This window comes from Lontra canadensis, unplaced genomic scaffold, assembly GCF_010015895.1.
Source record: "Lontra canadensis isolate GAN:19392208 unplaced genomic scaffold, GSC_riverotter_1.0 scaffold125, whole genome shotgun sequence".
Taxonomy (NCBI): domain Eukaryota; kingdom Metazoa; phylum Chordata; class Mammalia; order Carnivora; family Mustelidae; genus Lontra; species Lontra canadensis.
In genome coordinates, this window is record NW_022631119.1 from 2,287,869 (window position 1) to 2,315,422 (window position 27,554).

Consider the following 27,554-nt stretch of genomic DNA (forward strand, 5'->3'; position numbering starts at 1 on the left):
TTTTGTGTCTAGCTTGTTTATTGTCTTTTTCTGTAAAGTCTATTTATGTTTACATGTGTGTCATAGTTTATACATCATATTTTAGATACCTGTGGAAAATAACAAGACAAGCAGGATATAACAATGGCCCACAAATTCCACTTATAATTAGCTATCTCGGGTGTAGTGTAACTCAAAATGAACTATTTTGAATATATCTTTTCCAAGTTCTGAAAATTGGACTATTAAAAAGTATAAAGACCCTGGAATAGCTTTTCACTATTGAGATGTCTTTTACGATTCATTGTTTCCCATTGGAGAAGTTTAGTTTCTAAAGTCAGTTCCCAGAGTTGGCTTATTTATACGAGCTTTGTTGACACCAGCTTGAATAATCTGTCACTTACACACACTTCTCCTGAAAATAGTCCTTTCCCTTTGTGTCTTGTGGAGCTCACTTAACAAGCTCAGCCGATGTTGGAGTAAAAAGGGCCATTGGAATATTGTGTCCTGCAGGTGTAGGAAAGGGGTGTTGAGAAGGCTCTCACACCAGATGTCCCCTCAGTTCAAAGGGGAGAGAATCAGGTTCCATAGGGTCCAAGTCTCCTGCCACCCGATCATAGACTCCTCTTGAGTCCTCATACGTCTCCCCAGGCCAGCAGGGGTCGCAGGGGCCCTGACAAGCAAAGGTGGAGTTGGAACCATAGAAAGATGCCCTGTGGGTCATCATTACAGCTCTAGGAGGGATACACACTCCTATTCAACTTCCAAAAAAAAAAAAAAAAGTTTTAGTTTCTAATTATAGGGGGATCCAACAAATACAAAGAGGAGAGCAATTATTATGAACCTCCCTGTACCCATCACCTAACCTCAACAATATCGACCCTTGGTCGATCTTGGTTTATCTATATCTCCATCTTTTTTCACTTCCTAACCTCACTAACTAGTTATTTAAGTAAGTCTAAGATAACTCATGATTTCTGTCAGAAAAATAATTTAAATGTCAGAAATATGAAACTTTTAAAACTTTTAAAAGTGCATGATATAGGGAATTGGAGTGGAATGTGAGTCAAGATTCTATTCATCCTATAAATTTCAAAATTTTCATCAAAATAGAAGACAAAAACAACCATGTAGAGTGGTCTTTACTGGGGATGTGCTTTGCCCTAGGATTGGGAGGAAAGAGTTGTTTTAGCTCAGCAAACTTTAGAGCTGATTTGCCCATGGGCCAAATAGAGCTTGCTGCTTTGTTTTCATACTGCCTGGGGCTAAGAATGGTTTTACATATTTTAATTGATGGTAAAACATCAAATGAAGAATATTTATGACATATGAAAATTATATGAAGTTCAAATTTCAGTGTCTAAAAATGAAGTTTTCTTGGAACTGAGCCACACTTTTTCATTTATGTACTGTCTGTGGCTGCTTTTACATGACAGCGGCTGAGCTGAGTAGTTTCGAAGAGGACAGAATGTCCTGCGATGCCCAAAGGATTTACTCTCTGGACCTTTACAGGGAAAGTGTGCGGACTGCATCTCCTCTTCAGAGGGCACGTGTGGTTCAGCACCACGGACAGCATTGTGATGCACATTTTTTTCCACGATTGTGAGAACAGTGCCCCATCTGGGACAGAGCTACAGAGGGAAATTCTTGGCCCAGAGGTCCCAAAGCATCAGCTAAGGACACGCAGAAAGTCAAGCATTCTGTGCCACCCCCCTTACAGTAGGTGGGGGTAGTTGATCAACAAAGGGTCCGTTGTTCTTGCCTTGGCCATTCACCATCCTCACTTCCCTCGGACTCTCTGTTCCTCTCTTTCTCAGTCCAGTGGATGGCCCCTACTCTCTGATGCCATGGCTGGACACCAGTCCTGACCTGTTTGATTAGCGTAGTCTTTCCTCTGCCTCAGTCGTCCAGCAATAAATATGTGACCAAAGCTAGACTAATAGCGTGTGAGCTCTGGAACTTTAGAGCTATTGGAAGAGACACTCTCTTGCTCTGAAGGTTACCAGTCTAATAGGATACAAATCTGCATTTTCTAAGGACATCTCTAAGGAGGAAACTCTGGGTCCACCTGGGTACAGCCTAGAGTCTATTTTGTTCCTTGACTTTTCAAATGAGTGGGCTAAAGACATATTTCTCTATATCTCTATGCTTAACCAGTGTAGTGGAGAAGGCCAATTATCCAGCAGGATGCATAGCTTCCTTCTACTTGGTAACAGAAGTTTGGGGAGGCATACAGCTGCCAATCTGGACTATATTTCTTAGTCTCCTTTACAGTTAGGTTGACCATTTGACTGTGTTTTCATCAGGGAAGGAGTAGAGTGTACCATGTCTGGGCCTGGGCCATAAGCCAGGGTTGTACCTTCACCACACTCTCTTTTTCCCTCTCCCACCAGTTGAAACCCACAGTGAGCTAGCTTATCTATGCAAACTTGAACAATGCACTAGAGGGTGGCAGAGGAATCAGTGGAAAGAACTTGAGTTCTGGAATAACCATGTGCAACAGGGTCATTCACCTCTGATTGCTATGTGAGAAGGAAATAGGATCATAGCCAGGCTTTTGTGCTATGGCGTCTAGCTTACCCTTAACTAATATGAACAGTAGGAGGTGGGTTTCTCACACTAGCCAGGAAAGACTTCTGCTGATACAAATTGCCTCACCATTGGTACTTCATCATAGAGGGGTCCCCAGGCTCCAGTTGGGGCATAAAGTCTTTCCACCTCATCATACAGGTGTCCAGGAAAAGCCATATCTTCCTCTTCAAGATGTGTGAAACCTGGAGTTGGAAGGGATGATCAGGGCACCTGTCCAGATGTCAGGGTTATCTATGAGCAGAGGGAGCTCTGATATGGTCATGACTCACCTCGGGGATAAGACACCTCCTCCAGTGTTGGTGGTAGCTGGGGGCCGAAGTTCTTCATGGAGTGGTAATATGGTTCTACATCCATTGTGCTAACCTGTCAACAGCCCGCCCCCCCCAAAAAAAACCAGATAAAATCTTTTCTATCCTCTGGCTCCATAGTTCCCAGAAAGACAGCAATTACCCTGAAGTTAATAACAGAATGTTAGTCTGCAGTTCCCTGTCAGCAGAACTTTCAAGAATATCCCCACTCACCATGGAGCTTCGCGTGTCCCTGTCTCCAGTCCATTGGCTATCCTCATATTCATTCTTGACTCGGTCCTCCTCCGACCTTCCAGGACAGAGATATGGAGGGCAGCTGGGTGTTGACTCTGACACCTCTCATCCCCAAACCTCCTTCCTCAGAGCCTTTCTTACAGAAAAATATTCCCACTTACCCTGCCTCTGTCTTCTCTGAGATGCCTGAGGAAAGTAGGGAAAAAGGGATCAGAGACACCCTTCCTCTGGCCAAACAGGCCCTGGGAGATTAACATGGAGCAGCCCCAGGGCTCTCTGTCACCGTTGGGCCAACATCCCTGTAGGGGAAGAACGGTCTCTCCTCACCTTCAGCAAGACGCCTCAGTCTCCGCCGCCAGAGGAATCCCCCAACACAGGAGATGTTAGAAAGCAGCAAAAGACCCCCAACAGCAAACAGCACAGGCAGCAGGGGCAGCCCTGGGGGTCCTGGGGGAAGAACGTATCTCTCAGTGAACCCAAAACAATTGGCTCTAGGCCCCAAGCAGCATTCTCTGAGAAAGCCCAATTCTGACCAAGCAAAGCCCTTCTTCATAGGTCAAGGAAGGACATGGGCAGAGATTTCCAGGTCCACTCCTTCTTGCCACCTCAGGGCAGGTGGCTTCTCTCAAAAGTCAAACCACTAACAGTGGTTCCTACCTTTGCATGAGCCCTGTGTATAGCTTGAGGTAGGAGCTCCAGCTGGGCATTCAAGACCTCTTCCCATGTGTTCAGCCTTGCCCATCAACCATAGACCCTGGTATTGGACCCCTCAGCCACACAAACTAACCAGTGGAGTTGTTTCCAGAATCACTGAGCCAAAGCCACACCCCTAAGCTTTGGAAGAGTCAAATGTCTGTCCTTAAATGTCCTGTCTTCTCAAGTGATTTTCTTTTCAAATGACTTCCCCTTTGCACAAACTTCCACTCAAGGTAATATTGGAGTCCTCTGCCATATCCCTAAGGACAAGACTAAATCCTTCTAAGCAGACATCTGCTCAGCATCCATCTCCCCATCTTTCGCTAACAGCACTCATTTTCCTTTGAGGAAATAACCCCTTCCTCACTCTTGGGCTGTATATTCCCACAGATCTCCATGGAGGACATGTGGACCTCCCTGGCTGCTAAGAGCACCCATTCCTCTTTCCACAGTGATCAGTTCAGACCCATCCAGCATTTGACCCAAGGTAAATTTTTGCCAGAACATTTAGGACAATTCTTTGCTGGCTGCTGAGAAGTGGAACAAAGTTGGAGGTATGTGGAGTGGAGCAGGTACTTCTTTGCCCTCTTGATGAAAGAATCTGAGAAGGAAGCCATCAGCGATGAAGGCAAAGTTGAGAGAGAGTGAGAAATAGGTCCTTTGTGAAAATCATGAGCATCTATTGGAGTTTTCAACCTCACAAGCCAAGCAATTCTTTTTATTGTGAACAACAGCTGAATTTCTGTAACTTGCAACCTTCTTCTCGGGCTTTGAAGGGAGATTGTTAGCAAAATGGTCATAATTCTCTCCCTGTAACTACACATTTTTTTAAAGATTTGTATTTACTTATTTGACAGACAGAGATCACAAGTAGGCAGAGAGGCAGGCAGAGAGAGAGAGATGGGAAGCAGGCTCCCTGGCAAGCAGAGAGCCCAATGTGGGGCTTGATCCCAGGACCCCAGGATCACGATCTGAGCCAAAGGCAGAGGCTTTAACCCACTGAGCCACCCAGGCACCCCTGTAACTACACTCTTGAGTAGTCCCCTTCTACACTGAGTCTGAGTTGAGACATGTCAGTTGTTTCAGCCCATAAGACAATATCAAATGTGACAGAATCAGGAGCTCGAAAGTGTTTGCCCAGTCCTGCTGCTCTTGGGATTCCTGTGACCACCTCCATGTGAACAAGTCAAGGAGAGACATGTGGCCCAGTTATCTCCATTGTCCCAACCAAGAGCCAGATTGTCAGATATGTGAGGAGGAGGCCATCCTAGATCAACCGGTCCCAGCCGAGCCTCTAGCTACCTATATCCCAGACCAGCACTGTTCAGCCACTCATAGAATCAAGAGAAACTTATGAAAAGTTTCAAGAGAAACTATGGTTATTATGATAAGTGGTTTATTTTGCATCAAAAGCCAAATGATATAGGAGCACGTGGGCGGTGCAGTCAGTTAAGCATCTGACTCTTGGTTTCAGCTCAGGTCCTGATCTCAGGGTCGTGAGATCGAATACCGCTTGGGGCTCCACGACTGCCCATGTCCAGGCCTGTCTCCGCCCTGTGTGGGATTCTGTCTCGGGCCCCCACCTCTGGTTCCATGCTTAGTGGGGAATCTGCTTAAGATTCTCTGATTTTCCCTCTCCCTGCTTGCTCTCTCCCTCTCTAATATAAATAAATGAATCTCTCTCTCTCCTTTTAAGCCAACTGATACAGGCTCTGCACAGGGCATAGAGTCAGCTAATTCTTTCAGAATTAAACTGAATTAGTCAGAGAGAAAGTGTGTCACATCCAGAAAGAGAAAGAACTTAGGATGTGTATAAGGGACAGAGCTAAGTCTTAAGCAGCTGTGGCCTCATACAGAGAGAGGGATATTCAAGGGATTGAAAACTTACCTTCAGGCTGCTCTGTGGGCAGCTGGTAGTCAGGCTCTCCAGAAGGCTTGTCTAGACCTGCGGGGGTGGATATAGTGATTGTGAACTAACACCAAGAATCTGGGTAAGCCTTAAATATTTCACAGTTTCCTATTAAGCTTTTCAACCCATTTTGAGGTACTGATTTATGGCTTCTTAGGAATACTTCCAAGAGACCTGCAAATTGCTGATAATAATGGCAATACTATTAATAACCACTCTAATGCCAATAATAATAATAATGATGATGAAGATGATGATTATTGTTGATGAGTGCTTTATGGTATGGAAGATCCTTTTAACCCAAATTATCAATGTTGGAGGGGTGACCAAAAAAAGATGCTGGGCCCTTGGAATGTCTTAATTGAGGTATTAGTTCTAGAGCAAGCAAATGAGTGTGCTTTATGCTTTAGTACTTAGAGGGAAGATGGTAATGGAGGAAAGAAAGAGGAGGCATGGGAGAAGTTCCTTACTTCCATTAGGAAGAAGGCTGCTCTGTCAGGAAGGGAAAGACAGAAAGAGGGAGCTTTAATGGGGCAAAGTAAACAGAAGTTTCTCTAAATCAGTATTTACATAGCACTTAATTTATACAGGTCCCCATTCTAAGCACTGTAGATAGATTAATTTATTTAATCCTCACAACTGACTGAGAGAGACCTTACTTTTAGTAACAGGTACAGATATCTGAGATACCTTATTTTTAGACACTGAGGCTCGAAAATGTTAAGTAACTTGCCTAGGGTCTCAAGACTAGGAAGCGGCAGGCTGGGACCTGAATCCCGGCTTACCTACACCAGCCTCTGTGTGATAAGCCACTCAAACGTTCTCATTAGTCATATGAAGGAATTTGTCCCTTTCATCAAAGTTGCTGAATTTATTGGCATCAAGTTGCCCGTAATATTCCCTAACTTCCCCTTAATGCCTGTAGGGTTAGTAGTAATGCCCCCTGTCATTCCTGATATGGGTATAGTTGCGTCTTCTCTCTTTTTCACCTTGATTTGCTTTATAAAAGTTATTTGACATTTTCAAAGCAACAGCTTTTGTTCTCATTGATTTTTCTCTATGGTTTTTCTGTTTTCTAGTTCATTGATTTTTGTTCTTTATTATTTCCTCCCTTCTGTTTACTTTGGGTTTAATTTGCTCTTCTTTTTTTAATTTCTTTTTTTAAAAGTTTTTATTTATTTGTCAGAGAGAGAGTGAGAGAGAGTGAGAGAGAGTGAGCACAGGCAGACAGAGTGGCAGAGGGAGAAGCAGGCTCCCTACAGAACAAGGAGCCCGATGTGGGACTCGATCCCAGGACGCGGGGATCATGACCTGAGCCGAAGTCAGCCGCTTAACAAACTGAGCCACCCAAGCATCCCCTTTTTTTAATTTCTTAAGATGGAAATTAAGCATCAGTCTGAAACCTTTTTAAAAAAATCTAAACGAGCACTTAATGTTGTAAATGTCCTGCTCACACTGCTTTAGCTGCACCCCACAATTTCCATGTTTTCCTTCCATTGAATACAAACATTTTTCTAATTTCCCCTTCTCATTAACCACATTCAAACAGAATCATTTAGTGGCTGAAAACTGGTTTCTGGAGTTCATCCGCCTGAGTTCCAGTCTCATCTCTACTTCCTTCTAGATGTGTGAGCCTCAGCACTTTGCTTAGCCTTTATGGTCTTCAGTTTCTTCATCTGTAAAAAGGGAAGAGTATCTACATCCCTGTATCACTTCATAAGTCCCCTGAGGAGCTCTGCAACCTGCTCAAGATTGTCCCTTCCCACCTGGGGTTGTGATAGTGATCTGGGACCCCTTGTCAGTTACTCCGCTGTCCCCTAGGGCATTGCTGGCCAGCAGCCAGACTCTGTATCGTGTAGAGGGCTGCAGTCCAGTCAGGGTGAAGGTGGTGGCCTCGGGTGGTAGGACATCCACGTAGAGGAACCCTGAAGTCTCCATTGCCTCATATCTGCATGAAAAGGAGAGTAGTCATTTGGGGAGGTGCCCCAGCCCTGCTGGCTGCCATCTCTTCCTGCCCTGACAGGGACCCACCTGATCTGGAACCTCTGTGGCAAACCCCCATCAAAGCCAGGTTTCCATTCCAACCCCACTGAATACGGGGTCATGCTCACAAGCTTTAATCCTGTTGGGGGATCCGGGCGGCCTGTGAGGAAAAGGATGAGGGGAGTAGTCAGAGGCTACAAAAGGAGATTCCTTCCAGGTTTTTCTAAGAATGATTTTAAATATATAGTCGATTCTTGTAATTAGTGGTGGTTATGTTTTATAAAGTTGCTATGAACACTGAATTACAGAATATCAAATCGTTGCTTCTGGGGGAAATACAGTTAGGTTCCTGTGAACCTCCCGTCACAACATTTTCATCAACCAATCAATACATGACCTTGTTTTTTTTGTGTGTGTTTCTGTTTAAGACACCTTATTTAATGTATCTTATTATTCATTAACATTGAGCTCACTGCCAAACAGTGTTACAATTCATGTTTGAATGAAGCTTATCCAACAGAAGTGTTTTCTCCCTATCCTTAGGAACCCTAGACAGCATATCAGCACTATGGCTAAGGGCCACTTTAAAAAGCAAAATCACTAACAAAAAGCACAAAAGTGCAATACATGTGGGACTAAATAGGCTACAAAGAGGACATTTCCTTATAGTGTGAAAGCAGAGGGTCACCCTGTTCTAATCCAACCGAAAATGTGTTCATTGGGTGACTCAATTTTTTTTATCTGCTCTGTACATATTCCCGAATGACCAAGAAAGCAGCATGAGTATCGATTTGGGGGTTACAAATAAATTTTAGCACGTAGGCAAATTTGCAAATAGACTTGACAAATATCAGCCCTGGCTGTATATGATATATGTTCCTTGTGTGGATTTTTTGGTGCCTATGTCACATTCATTCCTTGTTTCTTCTGGTTGCAGAACCCTGAGTATCCTTTGGAAAACCACTTGTCCACATTCTCAGACCAGGTACTTCTGATGGAAATGACCCCACTCCTTATAGGAGAGATACATGACTGAGCCAAGCCAACCAGGGTGTCGCCTTCCCTGACCACAGGGTTGGTGTAGGGGTGGGATGGGACCCGAATAGAGCCAATAAATCTTAAGTATAGTAATTTCATACCACTGTTAGGAAGAGAAAAAAATTCCATTTCCCCCGGGAACTCTAACAGCCTCTATGAAGAGCCTTAGAATAAAGCCAACACAGAAAAGCAGACCTAAGAGTCAGATAGTTCTTGATGATAGCTGAACCTAAATCCAACAACTCCTGACAGCCTACTTTTTGATTACTTGGACCAATAATCCCCCCACTTGTTTTCCTTGTTGTGGGGTTCCCTGAAGATCCAGTCTCCACTAGTATTTCCAAGGCAGGCTGAAACTCCATCTCAGTTCATAAACACTTCTCAGATTTGGGGAACACTGCCTTTCTGGGCCAACCAGAGACTTGCAGATAGACCCAGGGAGCATCTGCCCGACACCCTCGCAGCCCACTCCCACCATACTGATGCTGACGAGTTGAATGTTGGTGTGATCTGAGCCAAGGGTGTTGGTGGCTGTGCAAGTGAAGAGGGCGTAGTCCTGGGCTGCAGACACGTTGGCAATGGTCAGGAGACTGCTGTGGACGCCACCCTGGTGGTATGTGTGCTCTGTGTACCTGGGGCGGTGGGGGGAGTGGGGCAGAGGTTCAGAAAAGGTAACTGGGGTTGGGGGACCAAAGTTAGGACTAGTGTGCTCCCTGGCTAGGCCTTGACTCACCTGGGATCCTGGAGATCCAGAGGGACTCCATTTTTGGTCCAAGTGAAGATGATGTTGGGGACACCTCGGGCACGACAGTGGAGGGTGGCAGAACTGGTGCTGTCTCCAGCTGCAGCCACCTTAGTTAGGGGAGTGGGGTGCTCCACCTGGGGGGGGAACTAGAAGGGGTTGTTGGTCAAATGAGGTATGTGGAAAGACATGAGAGATGTGAGTTTAGTGGAGGCCTTAAAATCAGAGTTTGGGTGTTACTCACATCTGACAACAAGTCGGACCAGTCCTCGGGCTGGAGGTGCCACTCCATTGTCCACAATGCACTGGTAAGCACCAGCCTGGGCCAGTTTGGCATGGTGAATTCGAAGATGCCCTGTGGCTCCCTTTGACATTTTCTCCATGTCCTCCAGGCTCTGGTCCTCCTCCTCTTCTCCCTTGAGGCACAAGATACAGGAGATGCTCCCCCCCAAGTCTGGCCCCAGCCTCATTCTCCCCCAAACTGGGTCCATCCTCCACAGATCTAGCAAAGAAAACATTCCTCCGTCTATCCATTCCCTGAGTCATCCATCCATCTATTCATGCATATGATCATTCATTCATGGGCCCATCCATTAGTCCACCAATCAAGAAAATTATTCACCCATTCATTTACCCAATCATTCATGCTCAGAATGATCTATCTACCCATCCACCATCTATTTAGCCATCCATCTCTGCATCGCTTTATTCATTTATCTATCCATTCATCTACCTCTCCTTCATCCTTTTGTGCATTCACCCATTCATTTATCTTCCTTCTCCCTCCACCTATCCACCCTTCCATCTCTCTACACATCCACCCCTTCTATTTACTCATACATGCACATACCCATAAATACATGCAAATGTTCATCACTTCATCTAACTACTACTGTTTTTCCATCTCTCCATTGATCCATGCATCCATCCATCCATTTGCCTATCCATCCATCCATCCATCCATCCATCATTCTTCCACAGACATCTTTCCACTGATGGTGTATTTTTTTTAAAGATTTTATTTATTTATTTATTTGACAGAGAGAGATCACAAGTAGGCAGAGAGGCAGGCAGAGAGAGGGGAGGAAGCAGGCTCCTCACTGAACAGAGAGCCTGATGCGGGGCTACATCCCAAGACCCTGAGATCATGACCCGAGCCAAAGGCAGAGGCTCAACCCACTGAGCCACCCAGGTGCCCTACTAATGTGTATTTATCTATCCATGTGCCCTCTAATCTAATAAATTTATCTATTCATTTCTCTCATTCAACTATTTAGTCACTCATCTGTTCATCATTTATCCATTCACTTGTCTGTTTGTCCATATGTTCTTCCCTCCATTTATGCACCATCTACCTACCTATCCATCCACCTGCCCACCCACTCATTTGTTTACCTACCCACTCATGCACCCATCCATCTGCCATTCAACAGTTAGTTAGTTCTCGGAGGATGTCCCAACAAATGTATCATTATATAGGATGATATAGCTGTGATCCTTCCCGCCAAGGAGCTCACAGTCAAGAAACCACATCCACCAGCCCCCACCTCCATTGACCAAAGGTTTGATCCTTACCAGCCTCTCCCAGCTGAACATCTCTGGAAGGATGGGATTGGCATCAACGGTGCAGACTATGTCCACAGAACCCCCAATATTCACCTCAGTTGGGTCCTGGAGAGCTCGGATAGTGGGAGCATCTGGAGAGGCAAGGGGTTGGGGAAGGCACTTGTGCCATACAGATGATGGTGGGAGAAGGCCCCAGGTGGAAGAAGTGTCTTAGAGGTGCTCAGGAAAGTCACAGGTATGCAGTCTGCCCTTTATGCAGAGCACTTGGAGTAAAGCTCTCAGGGTTAATGAGACATTCCCCCACCCTCCACCATACTGCACCTCTGTGGTGACAAGAGGAAGTCTGGTGGACTTCCAGGATTGTACGGAAGTGGATCTTCCACAGTGGGTTTGGTTTCATTCTTTTTTTTTTTTCAAGATTTTATTTATTTATTTGACAGACAGAGATCACAAGTAGGCAGAGAGGCAGGCAGAGAGAGAAAGGGGTAAGTAGGCTCCCCGCTGAGCAGAGCGCCTGATGCAGGGCTGGATCCCAGGACCCTGTGATCATGACCTGAGCCGAAGGCAGAGGCTTAACCCTCTGAGCCACCCAGGCACCTCCCCCTCGCCCCCCCCCTTTTTTTTTTTTTGAGAGAGAAGGAGAAAACTCCTGCATACACAGAGTTCATGTGTGCAGAGGGAGAGGGAGAGAGAATCTGAAGTCTTAAGCAGGCTCCACCCTGAGCACAGAGGAGCCAGGGCTCAATCTCAGGACCCTGAGATCATGATCTGAGCTGAAAGCAAAAGTCAGATGCCTGGCTGACTGACCCGCCCAGGCACCCCAGGGCTTCCTGATGAGACTGAGTCCCATGTAGGTAGCCCCCTGTCTGAGCAGATTCCACGTAGGGTCTCTCTAGTGGTCAGGGTTCCCAAAGTGGGAATGACTCCATCACAATGGAGGCTCCCAAAGTGAGAGGCTTTCAGGATGAGTGGACATCCCTAGGTAGGCAGAGCTTCCACAAGAAGAGACTCCACATTGGGCTAGAGTCCCTGAGTGGGTGTGGTTAGCAGGGGGGGGCGGGGTTCCCAGAACTCCCTAGTTTCCTAGGGTGATGATGGGGCCTCACAGTGTACATCCAGCCGCACTAGAGTTTCAGCGGTGCCCTCTGAGTTCTGGCAATGCAGCTGATAGAGGCCGTCATCAGCGCGGGTCACATTCCATAGCTGCAGGGCTCCACCAGACAGGATGCGATGCCGCGGGCCGCCAGCTGGGGGAGGTCAGTGTGAGGAGCCTGACTCTCCCGTGCGGGAGACCTGCACCCCTTTCTGTGGCCTCTCCACGCACCTGGGCTGAGGCGGTAGCCACGGAAGGTCCAGTTGAAGGCCTCAGGCGCAGGGTTGGCAGATACAGACACCGGCAGCAGTGCCTCGCCCTGCTCCACCGCAGTCACCACAAACACTTGCTCTCCCAGGAACTCCGGAGGGTCTGTGGGAAGGGCGCCACCGGGAGTCAAGATTGTTGTCAACGTTGGGGTCTGGGATGGATTTGAGATCAGGTATAAGGGTTAAAGTTGGAGTCATGACTAGATTGAAGGTTGTGGACAAGGTATTCAGAGCTGAGCTCAGCTATTAGGTTCAGGATAGAGGTTAGGATCTAACTTAGGAAGAGAGTAAAGGCTAGAGTCAGGTTAAAAGATGGAGAGAAGGCCTCCAGAGCAAGATGGCTGAGGAGTAGGAGACTGAAATATCAGGTCCCAGGAGTTCAGCTACATAGTTATCAAACCATTCTGAACACCTACAAACTCAACAGGAGATAGAAGAGAGGAAGAGCAGCAATTCTAGGAACAGAAAACCAACCACTTTCTGGAAGGTAGGACATGCGGAGAAGTGAATCCAAAATGATATAATATATATATATATATCTATATATATATATAGATATAGATATACAGGAAGATAGACCTGGGGGGAGCGCCAGCTCCTGGCAAACGGTGGAGCAGCAGAGCACAAAATTAGAACTTTTAGAAGTCTGCTCCATTGAGGGACATCACTCCAGAGGCTAAGTGGGGGGTAGAGCCCTTGCAGAGACAGTGTGGTCTCAGGTTCTGCTTGGTCACAGAACGATCAAGGATGTCTGAGTGTAGCAGAGCTCCCAAGTATCAGAGCAGGAAGCCAGCTACAGAGACGGAGCCGAGGAGTGAGCTCTCAGCTCAGGGTTACCTTAAACTGTGATCCGTGGCACAGTCAAGCCACTGCTCTTGCAGTGACCCCACAAGTGGCAGATCTGGGGAGACCCCCTCCTTCTTCCTCTGGGAGGAGCAGCATGAAAGTGCACTGCAGGAATCTGCTGGGTTTGGAGACTCCAAACGGGTGGTGTGCCAGAGATAGAAATGCTCGGTCACAGGCTGGGTGATCTCGGAGCGTGGCCAGAGACCAGGGAGACGGGAGGGATTGATGGCTTTTCTCTGAGGTCACACTGAGGAGTGGGGCCTGAGCTCTCATCTCATCTCATCTCATTGGGAAGCCGCCATTTTCATTCCCATCCTCTACGGAGGATGTTCGGGAAAACAGGAAACAGGAAAGCTCTATGGAAAACTTATAGGGAACAAAAACTCCAGAGAGCAAACCCAAGCAGATTTCTTAGCCTGGCCCCCAGCAAGGGCAGTGCAATTCAATCTGGGGCAAAGACATTTGAGCATCACAGCAACAGACCCCTCCCCCAGAATATCAACAAGATCAGTGAGCCAAGACCAAGTTTACCAATCAATGAGAACTGTGGAACTCCAGAGCAAGGGGAAAGCAACACATAGAATTCATGGCTTTTTTCCCATGATCTTTTAGTCTTTCAAAGTTAAATTTTTTAAATTTTATTTTTTTCTTATTCTTTTAAGTTTTTTCCTCTTTCCTATTTTAACATTTTCAAACAATTTTATCTTATCAATACCTTTTTTAAAAATCTTTTTAAATTTTCATTGTTATAGTCATATTTTATCCCTTCATTGTATTTAACCTTATTTTTTGTATTCATAAAGATTTTTTTTTCTTTACAATTTTGGGATACAATTTCTTCTACTAGATCAAAATATACCCTAAATCTAGTGCATGGCTTTGTTCTAGTTTCCAGCCTGATCGCATTCTTTCCTCTTTTTTTTTTCTTTTTTCAACCACTTCTTATCAATTCCTTTTTTAGAATTTTTTTAAAATTTTCATCTTTACAGACATATTCTATCCCTTCATCATGCTTACCCTTATTTTTGTATATATATAAATTTTTCTTTCTATAAAATTTTGGGAAGTATTTTCTTCTAACAGAAGAAAATACACCCAAAATCAAGTGTGTAGCTCTGTTCTTTTCAGCAGTCTAATATATATATATATTTTTTTTTCTTCTCCCCCACCCCCCAGTTTCAGGTCTCTTCCAATTTGGTTAGTGTATATTTTTCTGGGGTTGTTGCTACCCTGTTAGTATTTTGTTCTCTCATTCATCTATTCTTATCTGGATAAAATGACAGGGTGGAAAAACTCACCTCAAAAAAAAAGAACAAGAGGCAGTACCAACAGCTAGGGACCTAATCAATTCAGACATTAGTAAGATGTTAGAACCAGAGATCAGAATGATGATTACCAAGGTGCTAGCTGGGCTCAAAAAAAAGCATGGAAGATACTAGAGAATCCCTTCCTGGAGAGATAAAAATCCCTTTTTGGAGAAATAAAAGAACTAAAATCTAACTTCATTGAAATTTTTTAAAAAAGCTATTACTGAGGTGCAATAAAAAATGGAAGCTCTTACTGCTAGGATGAATGAGATAGAAGAGAGAATTGGTGATACAGAAGACAAAATGATGGAGAATAAAGAATCTGAGAAAAAGAGAGATAAACGACTAATGGACCATGAGGGGAGAATTCAAGAGCTAAGTGATACCATAAGATGAAACAATATTAGAATAATTGAGATCCCTGGGGTACCTAAGTGGATCAGTTGGTTAAGCCACTGCCTTTGGCTCAGGTCATGATCCCAGAGTCATGGGATTGAGTCCTGAATCTGGCTCCCAGCTCTGCAAGGAGTCTGGTTCTCCCTCTGACCTTCTCCCCTTTCATGCTCTCTCTCATTCTCTCTCTCTCTCTCTCTCTCTCTCTCTAAAAAAGAAAATAAACAAATAGAATAATTGGGATCCCAGAAGAAGAAGAAAGAGAGAGGGGGGCAGAAGGTATATTGGAACAAATTATAGCAGAGACTTTCCCTAATTGGCAAAGGGAACAAGCATCAAAATCCAAGAGGCACAAAGAACCCCCCTCAAAATCAATAAAAATAGGTCCATACCCCGTCATCTAATAGTAAAACTTACAAGTCTCAGTGACAAAGAGAAAATCCTGAAATCCTGAAAGCAGCTCAGGACAAGAGGTCTGTAACACACAGCAATAGAAATATTAGATTGGCAGCAGACCTATCCACAGAGACCTGGCAGGCCAGAAAGGACTGGCATGATATATTCAGAGCACTAAACAAGAAAAATAAGCAGCCAAGAATACTATATCCAGCTAGGCTGTCATTGAAAATAGAAGGAGAGATAAGCTTCCAGGACAAACAAAAACTAAAAGAATTTGCGAACAACAAACCAGCCCTACAGGAAATATTGAAAGGGGTCCTCTAAGCAAAGAGAGAGCCTAAAAGTAACAGACCAGAAGGGAACAGAGACAATATACAGTAATAGTCACCTTACAGGCAATACAATGGCACTAAATTCATATCTTTCAATAGTTACCCTGAATGTAAATGGACTAAATGTTCCAATCAAAAGACACAAGGTATCAGAATGGATAAACAAACAAGACCCATTGATATGCTCTCTACAAGAAACTCATTTTAGACCCAAGGACACCTCCAGATTTAAAGTGAGGGGGTGGAAAACAATTTACCATGCTAATGGACATCAAAAGAAAGCTGGGGTGGCAATCCTTATATCAGATAAATTAGATTTTAAGCCAAAGACTATAGTAATAGATGAGGAAGGACACTATATCATACTTAAAGGTCCTGGCCAGCAAGAAGATCTAAAAATTTTAAATATCTATGCCCCTAATATGGGAGCAGCCAATTATATGAACCAATTAATAACAAACAATAACAATTACAAAATCAAAGAAACACATCAACAATAATACAATAATAGTGGGGGACTTTAACACCCCCTTTACCAAAATGGACAGATCATCTAAGCAAAAGATCAACAAGGAAATAAAGGCTTTAAATGACACACTGGACCAGATGGAAATCCCAGATATATTTAGAACATACCATCCCAAAACAACAGAATACACATTCTTCTCTAGTACACATGGAACATTCTCCAGAATAGATCACATCCTGGGTCACAAATCAGGTCTCAACCAGTACCAAAAGATTAGGATCATTCCCTGCATATTTTCAGACTGAAATGCTCTAAAACTAGAACTCAATTACAAGAGGAAAGTTGGAAAGAACTCAAATACATGGAGGCTAAAGAACATCCTACTAAAGAATGAATGGGTCAACCAGAAAATTAAAGAAGAATTTTTAAAAATTCATGGAAACAAATAAAAATGAAAACACGACTGTTCAAAATCTTTGGGACACAGTAAAGGCGGTCCTGAGAGGAAAGTATATAGCAATACAAGCCTTTCTCAAGAAACAAGAAAGGTGGGGAACCTGTGTGGCTCAGTGGGTTAAGCCTCTGCCTTCAGCTCAGGTCATAATCTCAGGGTCCCAGGATCAAGTCCTGCATCGGGCTCTCTGCTCAGTGGGGAGCCTGCTTCCCCCACTCTCTCTGTCTACTTGTGATCGATCTCTCTCTCTCTGTCAAATAAATAAATAAAATCTTAAAAAAAAAAAGAGGGGTGTCTGGGTGGCTCAGTGGGTTAAAGCCTCTACCTTCGGCTCAGGTCGTGATCCCAGGGTCCTGCATTGGGCTCTTTGCTTGGCCGGGAGCCTGCTTCCCTTCCTCTCTCTCTGCCTGTCTCTGCCTACTAGTGATCTCTGTCTGTCAAATAAATAAATAAAATCTTTTTAAAAAAAAAGAAATAAACAAGAAAGTTCTCAAATGCACAACCTAACCCTACCCCTAAAGGAGATGGAGAAAGAACAGCAAAGAAAACCTAAACCCAGCAGGAGATGAGAAGTAATAAAGATCAGAGCAGAAATCAGTGGAATAGAAACCAAAAGAAAAGTAGAACAAATCAACGAAACTAAGAGCTGGTTCTCTGAGAGAATTAATAAGATTGATAAAGCCCTGGCCAGACTTATCAAAAAGAAGAGAAAGGACCCAAATTAATAAAATCATGAATGAAAGAGGAGAGCTCACAACCAACACCAAAGAAATAGAAAAAATTATAAGACCATATTATGAACATATTACTATACACCAGCAAATTTGACACTCTGGAAGAATGGATGCATTCCTAGAGACCTATATGCTACCAAAACTGAACCAGGAAGAAATAGAAAACCTGAACAGACCCATAACCAGTAAGGAGATTGAAGCAGTCATCAAAAATCTCCCAAAAAGCAAGAGCCCAGGGCCAGATGGCTTCCCAGAGGAATTCTACCAAACATTTAAAGAAGAATTAGTACCTATTCTCCTGAAACTGTTCCAAAAAATAGAAATGGAAGGAAAACTTCCAAACTCATTTTATGAGGCCAGCATTACCTTAATCCCAAAACCAGACAAAGACCCCATCAAAAAGGAGAATTACAGACCAATATCCTTGATGAACACAGATGCAAAAATTCTCACCAAAATATAGCCAATGGGATCTAATAGTACATCAAAAGGATTATTCACCACGACCAAGTGGGATTTATTCCTGGGCTGCAAGGTTGGTTCAACATCTGCAAATCAATGTGATACAATACATCAATAAAAGGAAGAACAATAACCATATGATACTCTCAATAGATGCTGAAAAAGCATTTGACAAAATTCTTGATCAAAACTCTTCACAGTGTAGGTATAGAGGGTACATACCTCAATATCATCAAAGCCATCTCTGAAAAACCCACAACAAATATTCTCAATGGGGAAAAACTGAGAGCTTTTCCCCTAAGGTCAGAAATATGGCAGGGATGTCCACTATCACCACTGCTATTCAATATAGTACTAGAAGTCCTAGCCTCAGCAATCAGACAACAAAAAGAAATAAAAGGCAACCGAGTTGGCAAAGAAGAAGTCAAATTCTCACTCTTTGCAGATGATATGATACTTTATGTGGTAAACCCAAAGACTCCACTCCAAAACTGCTAGAGCTCATATAGGATTTCAGTAAAGTGTCAGGATGTGAAATCAATGCACGGAAATTGGTTGCATTTCTATACACCAACAGCAAGACAGAAGAAAGAGAAATTAAGCAGTCCATCCCATTTACAATTGCACCCAAAACCATAAGATACCTAAGAATAAACCTAATCAAAGAGGCAAAGACTCTGTACTCAGAAAACTATAAAGTACTCATGGAAGAAATTGAGGAAGACACAAAGAAATGGAAAAACATTCCATGCTCATGGATTGGAAGAACAAATATTGTGAAAATGTCTATGTTACCTAAAGCTATCTACAAATTTAATGAATCCCTATCAAAATGCCATCAATTTTTTTTCAAAGAAATGAAACAAATAATCCTAAAATTTATATGGAACCAGAAAAGCCCCCAAATAGCCAGAGGAATGTCGAAAAAGAAAGCCAAAGGTGGTACCATCACAATTCCAGACTTCAAGCTCTATTACAAAGCTGTCATCATCAAGACAGTATGGTACTAGCACAAAAACAGACACATAGATCAATGAAACAGAATAGAGAGCCCAGAAAGGGACCCTCAACTCTATAGTCAATTAATCCTCAACAAAGCAGGAAAGAATGCCCAATGGAAAAAAGTCTCTTCAACGAATGGTGTCCAACGAATTGGACAGCCACACGCAGGAGAATAAAACTGGACCATTTCCTTACACTGCACACACAAAAATAGACTCCAAATGGATGAAAGTCCTCAATGTGAGACAGGAATCCATCAAAATCCTTGAGGAGAGAACAGGCAGCAACCTCTTTAACCTCAGCCTCAGCAACTTCTTCCTAGAAACATCACCAAAGGCGAGGGAAACGAGGGCAAAAATGAGCTATTGAGACTTCATCAAGATAAAAAGCTTTTGCACAGCAAAGGAAACAGTCAACAAAACCAAAAGACAACTGACAGAATGGGAGAAGATATTCACAAATGACATATCAGAAAAAGGGCTAGTATCCAAAATCTATAAAGAACTTATCAAACTCAACACCCAAAGAACAAATATTCCAATCAAGAAATGGGCAGAAGACATGAACAGTAGAAGACACGAAGATGAATTTCAGCAAAGAAGACATCCAAATGGCCAACAGACACAAGAATAATTGCTCAACATCACTCGGCATCAGGGAAATACAAATCAAAACCACAATAAGATACCACTTCACACTGGTCAGAATGGCTAAAATTAACAAGTCAGGAAATGACAGATCTTGGCAAGGATGCAGTAAAAGGGGAACCCTCCTACACTGTTGGTGGGAATGCAAGCTGGTGCAGCCACTCTGGAAAAGAGTATGCAGATTCCTCAAAAAGTTAAAAATAGAGCTATCCTATGACCCAGCAATCACCCTACTGGGTATTTACCCTAAAGATACAAATGTAGTGATCTGAAGGGGCACATGCACCTGAATGTTTATAGCAGCAATGTCCACAATAGCCAAACTATGGAAAGAACTTAGATGTCCATCAACAGATGAATGGATAAAGAAGGTGTGGTAACACACGCACACACACACACACACACACACACAATGGAATACTATGCAGCCATCAAAAGGAATGAAAACTTGCTATTTGCAATGATGTGGATGGAACTAGAGGGTATTATGTTAAGTGAAATAAATCAATCAGAAAAAGACAATTATCCTATGATCTTACTGATATGAGGAATTTGAGAGGCAGGAAGGGGGGTCATGGGGGGTAAGGAGGGAAAAAATGAAACAAGATGGGATCAGGAGGGAGACAAACCATAAGAGAGACTTAACCTCATGAAACAAACTGAGGGTTGCTGGGGGGTGGGGAGATAGGGATAGGGTGGCTGGGTTATGGACACTGGGGAAGGAATGTGCTATATTGAGTGCTGTGAAATGTGTAAGCGTGATGATCCACAGACCTGTACCCCTGGGGCAAATAATACATTATACGTTAATTTTTTTAAATGCCAAAAAAAAAAAAAAAGTTGGAGAGAAGTTCAGGAGGGTTCACAGCAGGGGTTAGAACAGAAGGCAAAACGGAGGTTGGGCAGGATAGGAATTGGTGTAGAGCCAGGGTCCATGATAAAGATCAGGAAAGTTTCAAGCTTTAGAATGGAGATAAAGGACGGTGTCAAGGTGAAGACCCAAGTAGTATAAGGTGGAGGGAATCAAGAGGGGTTCCACATACACAACACGTTGAGGCGATAGAAGGCGCTCATGGTTTCCCGTAGTTCAGGGCTGTGGGCTTGGCAGGTCACTCGGTGGCCGTGGTCTCGGGATGACAGTCTCAGAAGGACGCTCCTAGCTGCTGCAGAGCCTTTGAATGGGGCACTACGGGGTGGTGTGGCCACGCTTTCCAGCCTGTGGCCGGAGCAGGGGTGGTATGGTCAGGTCAGGGCTAGCGCAGAAATGGAATCAGAGCCAGAGGAGTGCTAGGTACAGGACAGGACACCAGCCAGGGGTGGGGAGGAGGGCACAAACGGTGAAGGGGCGTGACCAGAACCAGACAGAGGAGGGGCCACTGGTGCTTTCACCTCTCCCCTTCCTTGTCCCACGATAAGTTGACCGGAGGGTTGCTGCTAATACTGATGCAAGTCAAGTTTAACGCATCCCCTGGGCGCAGAGCTGTGGCGTTGGCCAAGATCGTCACGTTGGTGGGGGGAACTTCAAGAACGGGCCAGAAGAGAAAGACTCAGAACTGCATCTGCCTTGCCTAGATCCCAGGCTCTGCAGCAGCGTCCTGGCTCTTGGTATGCACTGTCCGCCAGCCTGGCTCTGGCTTAGTTCCCTGCCGCGACCAAGCCCTCCCCCAGACCCTGGCTGAGAGCGCACTCACACTGCACCACAAGCTGCGTGGATGCGCTGAGTTGACCCGCCTTGCAAGTGAACTTCGCCTGGTTGTCCGATGGACCCGTGATCAGTACTAGCTCTCGGGAGAACGTGCTCCCTGACTTCTCCAGACTTCCCAGCTGCACCCGCCGCGGCTCCTGGGGCGGCCGCGGTTCGGTCACCGTCCGGGAGTCCTGAGGACAAACACTGACTGGGGGACCGCGTAGCCCTGCCATTCCCCCCAGAAACAGCCCCATTCGTGTGATGAGGAAAAGGGGCCTCCTTCCCCTGGAACTACCAGCTAAGGTAGAGGAATGGGGACTAGAATAGAGCACCTCCCACCAGGGTCCCCAGAGCCTATCCTGGGTCACCAGAGCCCTAAGGTTTTGCAGAGGGAACCCACCTCCAGTCCCATGCCCCACCCCTGCGCCCCACCTTCACGGCTCTCTGGAGGCCAGCAATGGTTGGTGCCCCCTGCTGACCTTCCCCTCCACTCCTCAAAATCCATTCCAACTAAGCAAACAACCACAGGCCAGGAAAGTCCCATGGAATCCCCAAGCCTTTCCCACAATTTCTTCATCTTTTCCTATCTTTAGTTCTTTTTCTTAAAATTCCCACTTTCCCCCCAAATTTCCTTAGATTGTTCCCTTAATTTCATAGTCTTTCACAGATTTCTGAATCTTTTCCCAATATTCCCTTATTACACTAGTCTCTTTTTTTTAAGATTTTATTTATTTGACAGACAGAGATCACAAGTAGGCAGAGAGGCAGGCAGAGAGAGAGGAGGAAGCAGGCTCCCTGCTGAGCAGAGAGCCCAGTGCAGGGCTCAATTCCAGGACCCTGGGATCATGACCTGAGCTCAAGGCAGAGGCTTTAACCCACTGAGCCACCCAGGTGCCCCTTACACTAGTCTTTTACTAGAATCCTTTGTATTGATCAAATTCTTGGCATTTTCCCCGAACTCCACCTAATTAAATTTCATTTCTATAATTCCTAGTCTTTCCTCTGGAATTTTCACTAGCCCCCTAAGTTCCCAGGATTTTCTCAGAATTTGGTCAGAATTTATTTTATTTTATTTTATTTTAGTCAAGGTTTTTTTTTAAGATTTTATTTATTCATTTGACAGACAGAGATCACAAGTAGACAGAGGGGATGGGAGGGGAAGGAAGCAGACTCCCTGCTGAGCAGAGAGCTGGATGTGGGGCTCCATCCCAGGATCCTGAGATCATGACCTAAGCTGAAGGCAGAGGCTTTAACCCACTGAGCCACCCAGGCGCCCCCAATTTTTTTTAAGATTTTATTTATTTAGGGGCGCCTGGGTGGCTCAGTGGGTTAAAGCCTCTGCCTTCAGCTCAGGTCATGATCCCAGGATCCTGGGATCGAGCCCCGCATCAGGCTCTCTGCTCAGCAGGAAGCCTGCTTCCTCCTCTCTCTCTGCCTGCCTCTCTGCTTACTTGTGATCACTGTCAAAAAATAAATAAAATCTTTAAAAAAAAGGATTTTATTTATTTATTTATGTACCAGAGAGTGAGCAAGAGAGAGAGAGGGAGAGAGAGAAAGAGAGCTCGAGAGTACAAGCAGTGGGGGTGGAAGGTAGAGGGAGAAGCAGGCTCCTTGCTGAGCAGGGATCCTGACTCAATCCCAGGACCTTGAGATCATGACCTGAGCCAAAGGCAGATGCTTAACCTACTAAGCCACCCAGGTGTCCTGAATTTCTTTTAATTTTAATGGAATTTCACTTTCTTACCTCCAAATCCCATGAATGCAATTTTATATTAATAAATTTTCAAGTTCTGTGGAATAACTAGTCTTTCCCCCAAATTTCTAGCCTTTGCCCATCATTGTCCTGGGACCTGGAATACTTGGTCTTTCCATAAAATTCCAGCCATTTCGTCTGAATCCCTAAGATTTAACCAGAATTCCCTTCACTTTTGATGAAATTAATTGCCTTTTCTCCAGAATTCCCTATCCTCATCTAGAATACCTTCCTTTTCCCTAGAATTCTCACTGTTTTCCCAGAATTCCCAGAATTTTCCTAGGATTCCGTTTCATCCTCATGGCATTTGTGTCTTTTCCAATTCCCTACCAAAACTCAAACTCTTCAGTATTTTTCAAGAAATTCACATTTTTCCATCATTTCCAAAGACTCTGGAGGAGAGAGAAAAGGGCTCTGTCTTCCCCACCCCCATCCCGCAGCCCTTTCTGGCCACCTCCATAAGCCCTTGTTTGGCCCAACCTTGAGCCAGGTAAGAGAGGGTTCTGGGTTGCCTCCAATGGCCAGACACACCAGCCTCACTCGAGTCCCAGCCCGGAGGCGTTGTCCCTCTGGGGGACCTTCTATCCACAACTTCTGGGCAGGATCTGTGAGGAAAGCAAGAAGAGTGGCTTTTCTCTCTGGGTTGGGCCTGAGGGTTGGGGGGAGGGTCTCTAAGGAATGGGGCAACCCCGGGGGCAAGGGTGGAGGCTCACATTTCACATTCAGGGTGAGTGACTTCTTGAAGGTCTCTTTGGTGAAGGCCTCGCTAAAGGCCTCACACGTGAGAGTCAGACCATTGTCTTCTCGCCGCACCAGGAACGTGAGGTTGGACATGGAGATGTGGCCACCATGCAGGCCCTGCCAAGGAGCGAGCTTCAGACTTGGCAACAACAGCACTCCCATCCCCGGTACCCAAGGTCTGGGCTCACCCCAGACCCTAGCAAGGACACGGAAAGCATCTCCACCCCCTCCTCTGTGAGACCCTGTAGGCCAGACTCAGTCACCCAGGCTGCCAGGCCCATCCTCTCCCAGATCCAGGATTTGTGCACTCGGCTCCCTCCTCCCTCGGACCCAGGAGTCTGGCCACTGCCTCACATCCATGACCATCTCTTCCGTGGGCACCAGCTGCCGCCAGCCTAGCCACCATCGCAACAGGACCCGTGGGCGACTGGACTTGGTGACGCAGGAGAGCGAAACGTTCTTGTTCTCAGACTGGGATGCGGATCCCAAGATGGTAATGGCACTGGGGGGGACTGCAGGGACGACGGGCAGAGGAGAGACGTGAAACTTGGCTGGATGCCTCACAGACCGGCCCCGACAGGGGACTGGGGACAGATGACAAGGTCTTTGGCATCAGATAGGCATGATTTGGGGGCACAAACAGATGGTTCTCTGGGGCACGGAGTGACAGATGGGTAGCTGGGATCAGGACTCACAGGTGACCTGGAGCGTGACCCCACGTTCCTGGATCCCTGTAGATACACTGTTTTGGGCCTCACAGCTGAGCCTCGCCCCGTGGTCTTCCGGTCGCACGGTCATCACCAGCATGCTACGGGCCACCGCCTCAGCATGCTCCGTGCCCCATGCTGTGGACATGGGCTGGCCATTCTGGAGATGGAGAGAGAGCTGCACCTGCTCAGGGCCAGCTCCTCCCCCCCCCTCCCCAATGCCCCTCCCATCCCCAGGCCAGCCTCTGCCCTCACCTTCAGCCACTGCAGTGTGGCTGGTGGATTTCCCCCTCGGGCCACACACAACAGCTCCAAGCTCTGTCCTGCCCGCACGTGCCCCTCGTCCAGGCCTGGCCATTCAATGACAGGGGGTCCTGGGGGGACTGGGAAGCAGCAATCACTCAGTGGGCCTGGGGAGCCCATCCATTCTTTCCAGACCCCTCTGTGGCCCCTGAAACCCTGTGTTTCTCCTTGATAACCTGAACCTTTCCTAATCCCTGCACTCCCCCAGGACCCCCTAATTCCTGCTTCCCATCCTCTGTGCCCACAGCTGACTCAGTTCCCCACTTACACAGAACATTCATGGTGACTGAGACCCGGATAGGGGTGTCCAATGCTGGGCTGGACGCCTCACAGACCAGTAGCTGCCCATTATCTGAGCTCTGGGGTGTCACCCTGGGGTGAGAAGTTGGGGTTCTAGAGTCAGAGTCATCATCTGAACTTTGGGGACTCAGGGAGAAGAGGTGAGGGATCCCAAGTTCCCACACCTGGTCTAAGTCTCTCTGCTGATTTCCTCTAGCATCTAGAATTCCATGGAAGAGATCTGGCGGGGGGGTGGTCAGCAGTGAAAATTGGGATTCCAGAGGCCCTCTCCTGGCCAAAATCCTTGTACTTGATACTCTGGAACTAATTTTGGAGGGTCGTTGTGAACAATTAGGTCCCAGATGTTCATGCCTGACTCTAGTCTCCATGCTTGGAGCTCTCACCGAGAAACTTGGGGGTCAGGCTGAGGGGAGGGCATCGCAAATTTCATACCTGGCTGTGGCCTCCGTGGTGAAGAGCTTCTCCTGGGATCCCGTGTTCACATTAGCAGAGGTGTCAGAAACTGTTTGTCCGCCTGGAGGCAACAAGAGGGCTAGAGGGATGCCAGGTTCCCCCCAAGGTTGATTCTGGGGAGAATGGCCTGGAAATCCTTAGGGTGGACACAGTGCCCCCTCCCTCCTGGTTCCAGGGGAAAACCTCCAGCTCGGTTCCTCCACCGAGGCCTCCCTGAATGCTGGAGGTCCTGGGCCTCACCCTTGCCCTCACCACCTGGCCGGGTTGAGTCACCCACCTCCATCACCCTGCTTCTTGCTTCTGCACCCGTGATGACATCCATATCTCCATCTGGAGCCTCAGCTTCTTCCCTGAGTCCCAGACTGCCAGTCCTGCAATCACTTTGGTGTCTCTCCCTGTAGATTCCCTCCCATCCCAGGGTCTCACACTGGCCTCAACATCTCCCCAAGTCCATTCCTGCATTCATCACTCAGGAATATCTTATTTTCTGGGACCTCTAGGAGGTCTCCCTCCCCCCTCCCCAGGGGCTCCCGCCAGTTCACCTACACTCACTCTGTAAGAAGGTGATGTCAGGTGCTGGCTTTGCATCCCCAGACACACAGCTGACCACGTACTCCTGCCCAGCAACCCACGTGACTGTGCTCCCTGCCTCGGGGGTGAGCTGGAGCACCTTGGGGGGCACTGGTGAGAAAAGATGTGGGGTGAGCTGCCACCACTGAGGAAAATGATGAGGGTTTGGGTTTGGAGTCTCGGTGCTCATCAGATGTGCACCCTGGGTCTGGGACTGGGGGCTTGAATCCTGGATCCCAGGGTAGGAGAGGGATGGAAATCTGGATGCATGCGTCCTGGGAGTCTCTCACCCGTACCCAGGATGGAGAGGATCACTCTGGGAGACACAAGCTCAGGGCCTGTCTCCGAGCGGCCGACCTGGCACTCATACTCTGCGTCGTCGCTGAGGTCACATGCTTCAATATGCAGGTGGAATTCACCTGTAGGCGAGACCAGGGGTCGCAGGTCAGGACCTTAGGCAGTCCCTGCTGGTGGTTCAGGGTCTTTGGCCCTGACCCCTTACCTCTACTAGGGTCCCCTTCCAGGTGATACCTCGGGAACCTGGGGATCCTGGGATCCGGGCCAAGGAGTAGCCCATCTTTGGCCCATTGCACTGCACTGCCGGGGGCGCTGACCCCACACCGCAGCTCAGCAGCGGCCCCCTCCACCACCGTCAAGTTTTCAGGCAGAGCCCAGAAGCCTCGCAGGGCTGAGGCAGAAAGCGGCAACTGGGCCAGGCCTGGGGACACAGGGGTGTCAGCAGGAGAGGGAAGAGGGGTCAGTCTGGAGAACATGAATGGAAAACGAGGGCCACTTGGCGCTGAGTCACGGGGCCAGGATCCCACTCACCTGTGGTCAGCAGCCCCATGAGGAGCAGGGGAGCCCTGCTGGGTGTCCTCAGAGTCATCTCAGGTCCTCTGCCTGTGGTTCCCAATGGGTCCACTGCCTCCTCTCTGTTTCTGTCTTTCACTGGGTCCTTCTCCCTATGTCTCTGGCTTTTCTTATTGTCTCTCTTCGTCCATTTGTCTCCTCTTTCTCTGTTTTCTTCTCTTCCCGTGAGTTGGTCTCTCTGTCTCTCTCCTTTCCTCCTCCTCAGTCTCACCCTTCTTCTCTCCTGCCACCTCCACCCCTGCTCTCCTCTCACCATTCACGGCCCCTCAGGGAGGAGAGCAGCTCAGAGTGCAGCGGGCTCCCGGAGGCCAGGAGAGTGAGGAGGCTGATGTGGTCAGTGGCCCAGAGACCCAGACCCTGCCTCCCCCGGCTGCCGTCCCAAGTCTCCAGTTCCAGGCCTCTGCCCAGCAGCCTCCTCCCAGCCCAGCTGGGGCATGAAATCCCCTGTCAGCACATGCCAGGAACATTCCACGGTGCCTCCCCAGTCTCCATGACCCCAAGGGCCTGGCTGGAGCCAGGGATAAGGGGTAGCTGGTCAGACCCAGGTGGACAGCTGGACCCAGTGTGGGGTTAGGACTCCCCAGCTCTTCCCTCCCCTGGCACATGACCTTGGCAAGTCTCTACCTTCCCAGAGTAGACATGTCCTCATTGACATCAGGGGTCTCTGGGGGAGAGTGTGCAAGAGCGTGTCTGAGAGACTGTAGGAATGCAGATAT

At 46.7% G+C, this 27,554-nt stretch overlaps 1 protein-coding gene across 1 annotated transcript; it reads right to left on the minus strand.

Moving 5' to 3' along the window:
• Positions 1-26,857, minus strand: NPHS1 (NPHS1 adhesion molecule, nephrin). The gene is made up of 29 exons (XM_032841749.1): positions 26,797-26,857; positions 26,471-26,686; positions 26,265-26,387; positions 25,951-26,079; positions 25,378-25,459; positions 24,914-25,017; positions 24,598-24,725; positions 24,331-24,502; positions 23,990-24,147; positions 23,608-23,752; positions 23,375-23,499; positions 21,146-21,332; positions 20,844-20,973; positions 20,498-20,670; positions 12,372-12,512; positions 12,154-12,294; positions 11,057-11,178; positions 9,728-9,897; positions 9,473-9,631; positions 9,220-9,371; positions 7,750-7,861; positions 7,485-7,666; positions 5,698-5,754; positions 3,441-3,560; positions 3,275-3,299; positions 3,093-3,168; positions 2,841-2,934; positions 2,638-2,753; positions 1-652 (listed from the first exon to the last, which is right to left on the minus strand). Exons 1-29 carry the CDS (start codon positions 26,852-26,854, stop codon positions 521-523), a joined length of 3,729 nt encoding a protein of 1,242 aa, XP_032697640.1. The 5' UTR covers positions 26,855-26,857; the 3' UTR covers positions 1-520.
• Positions 26,858-27,554: the final 697 nt, after the last annotated feature.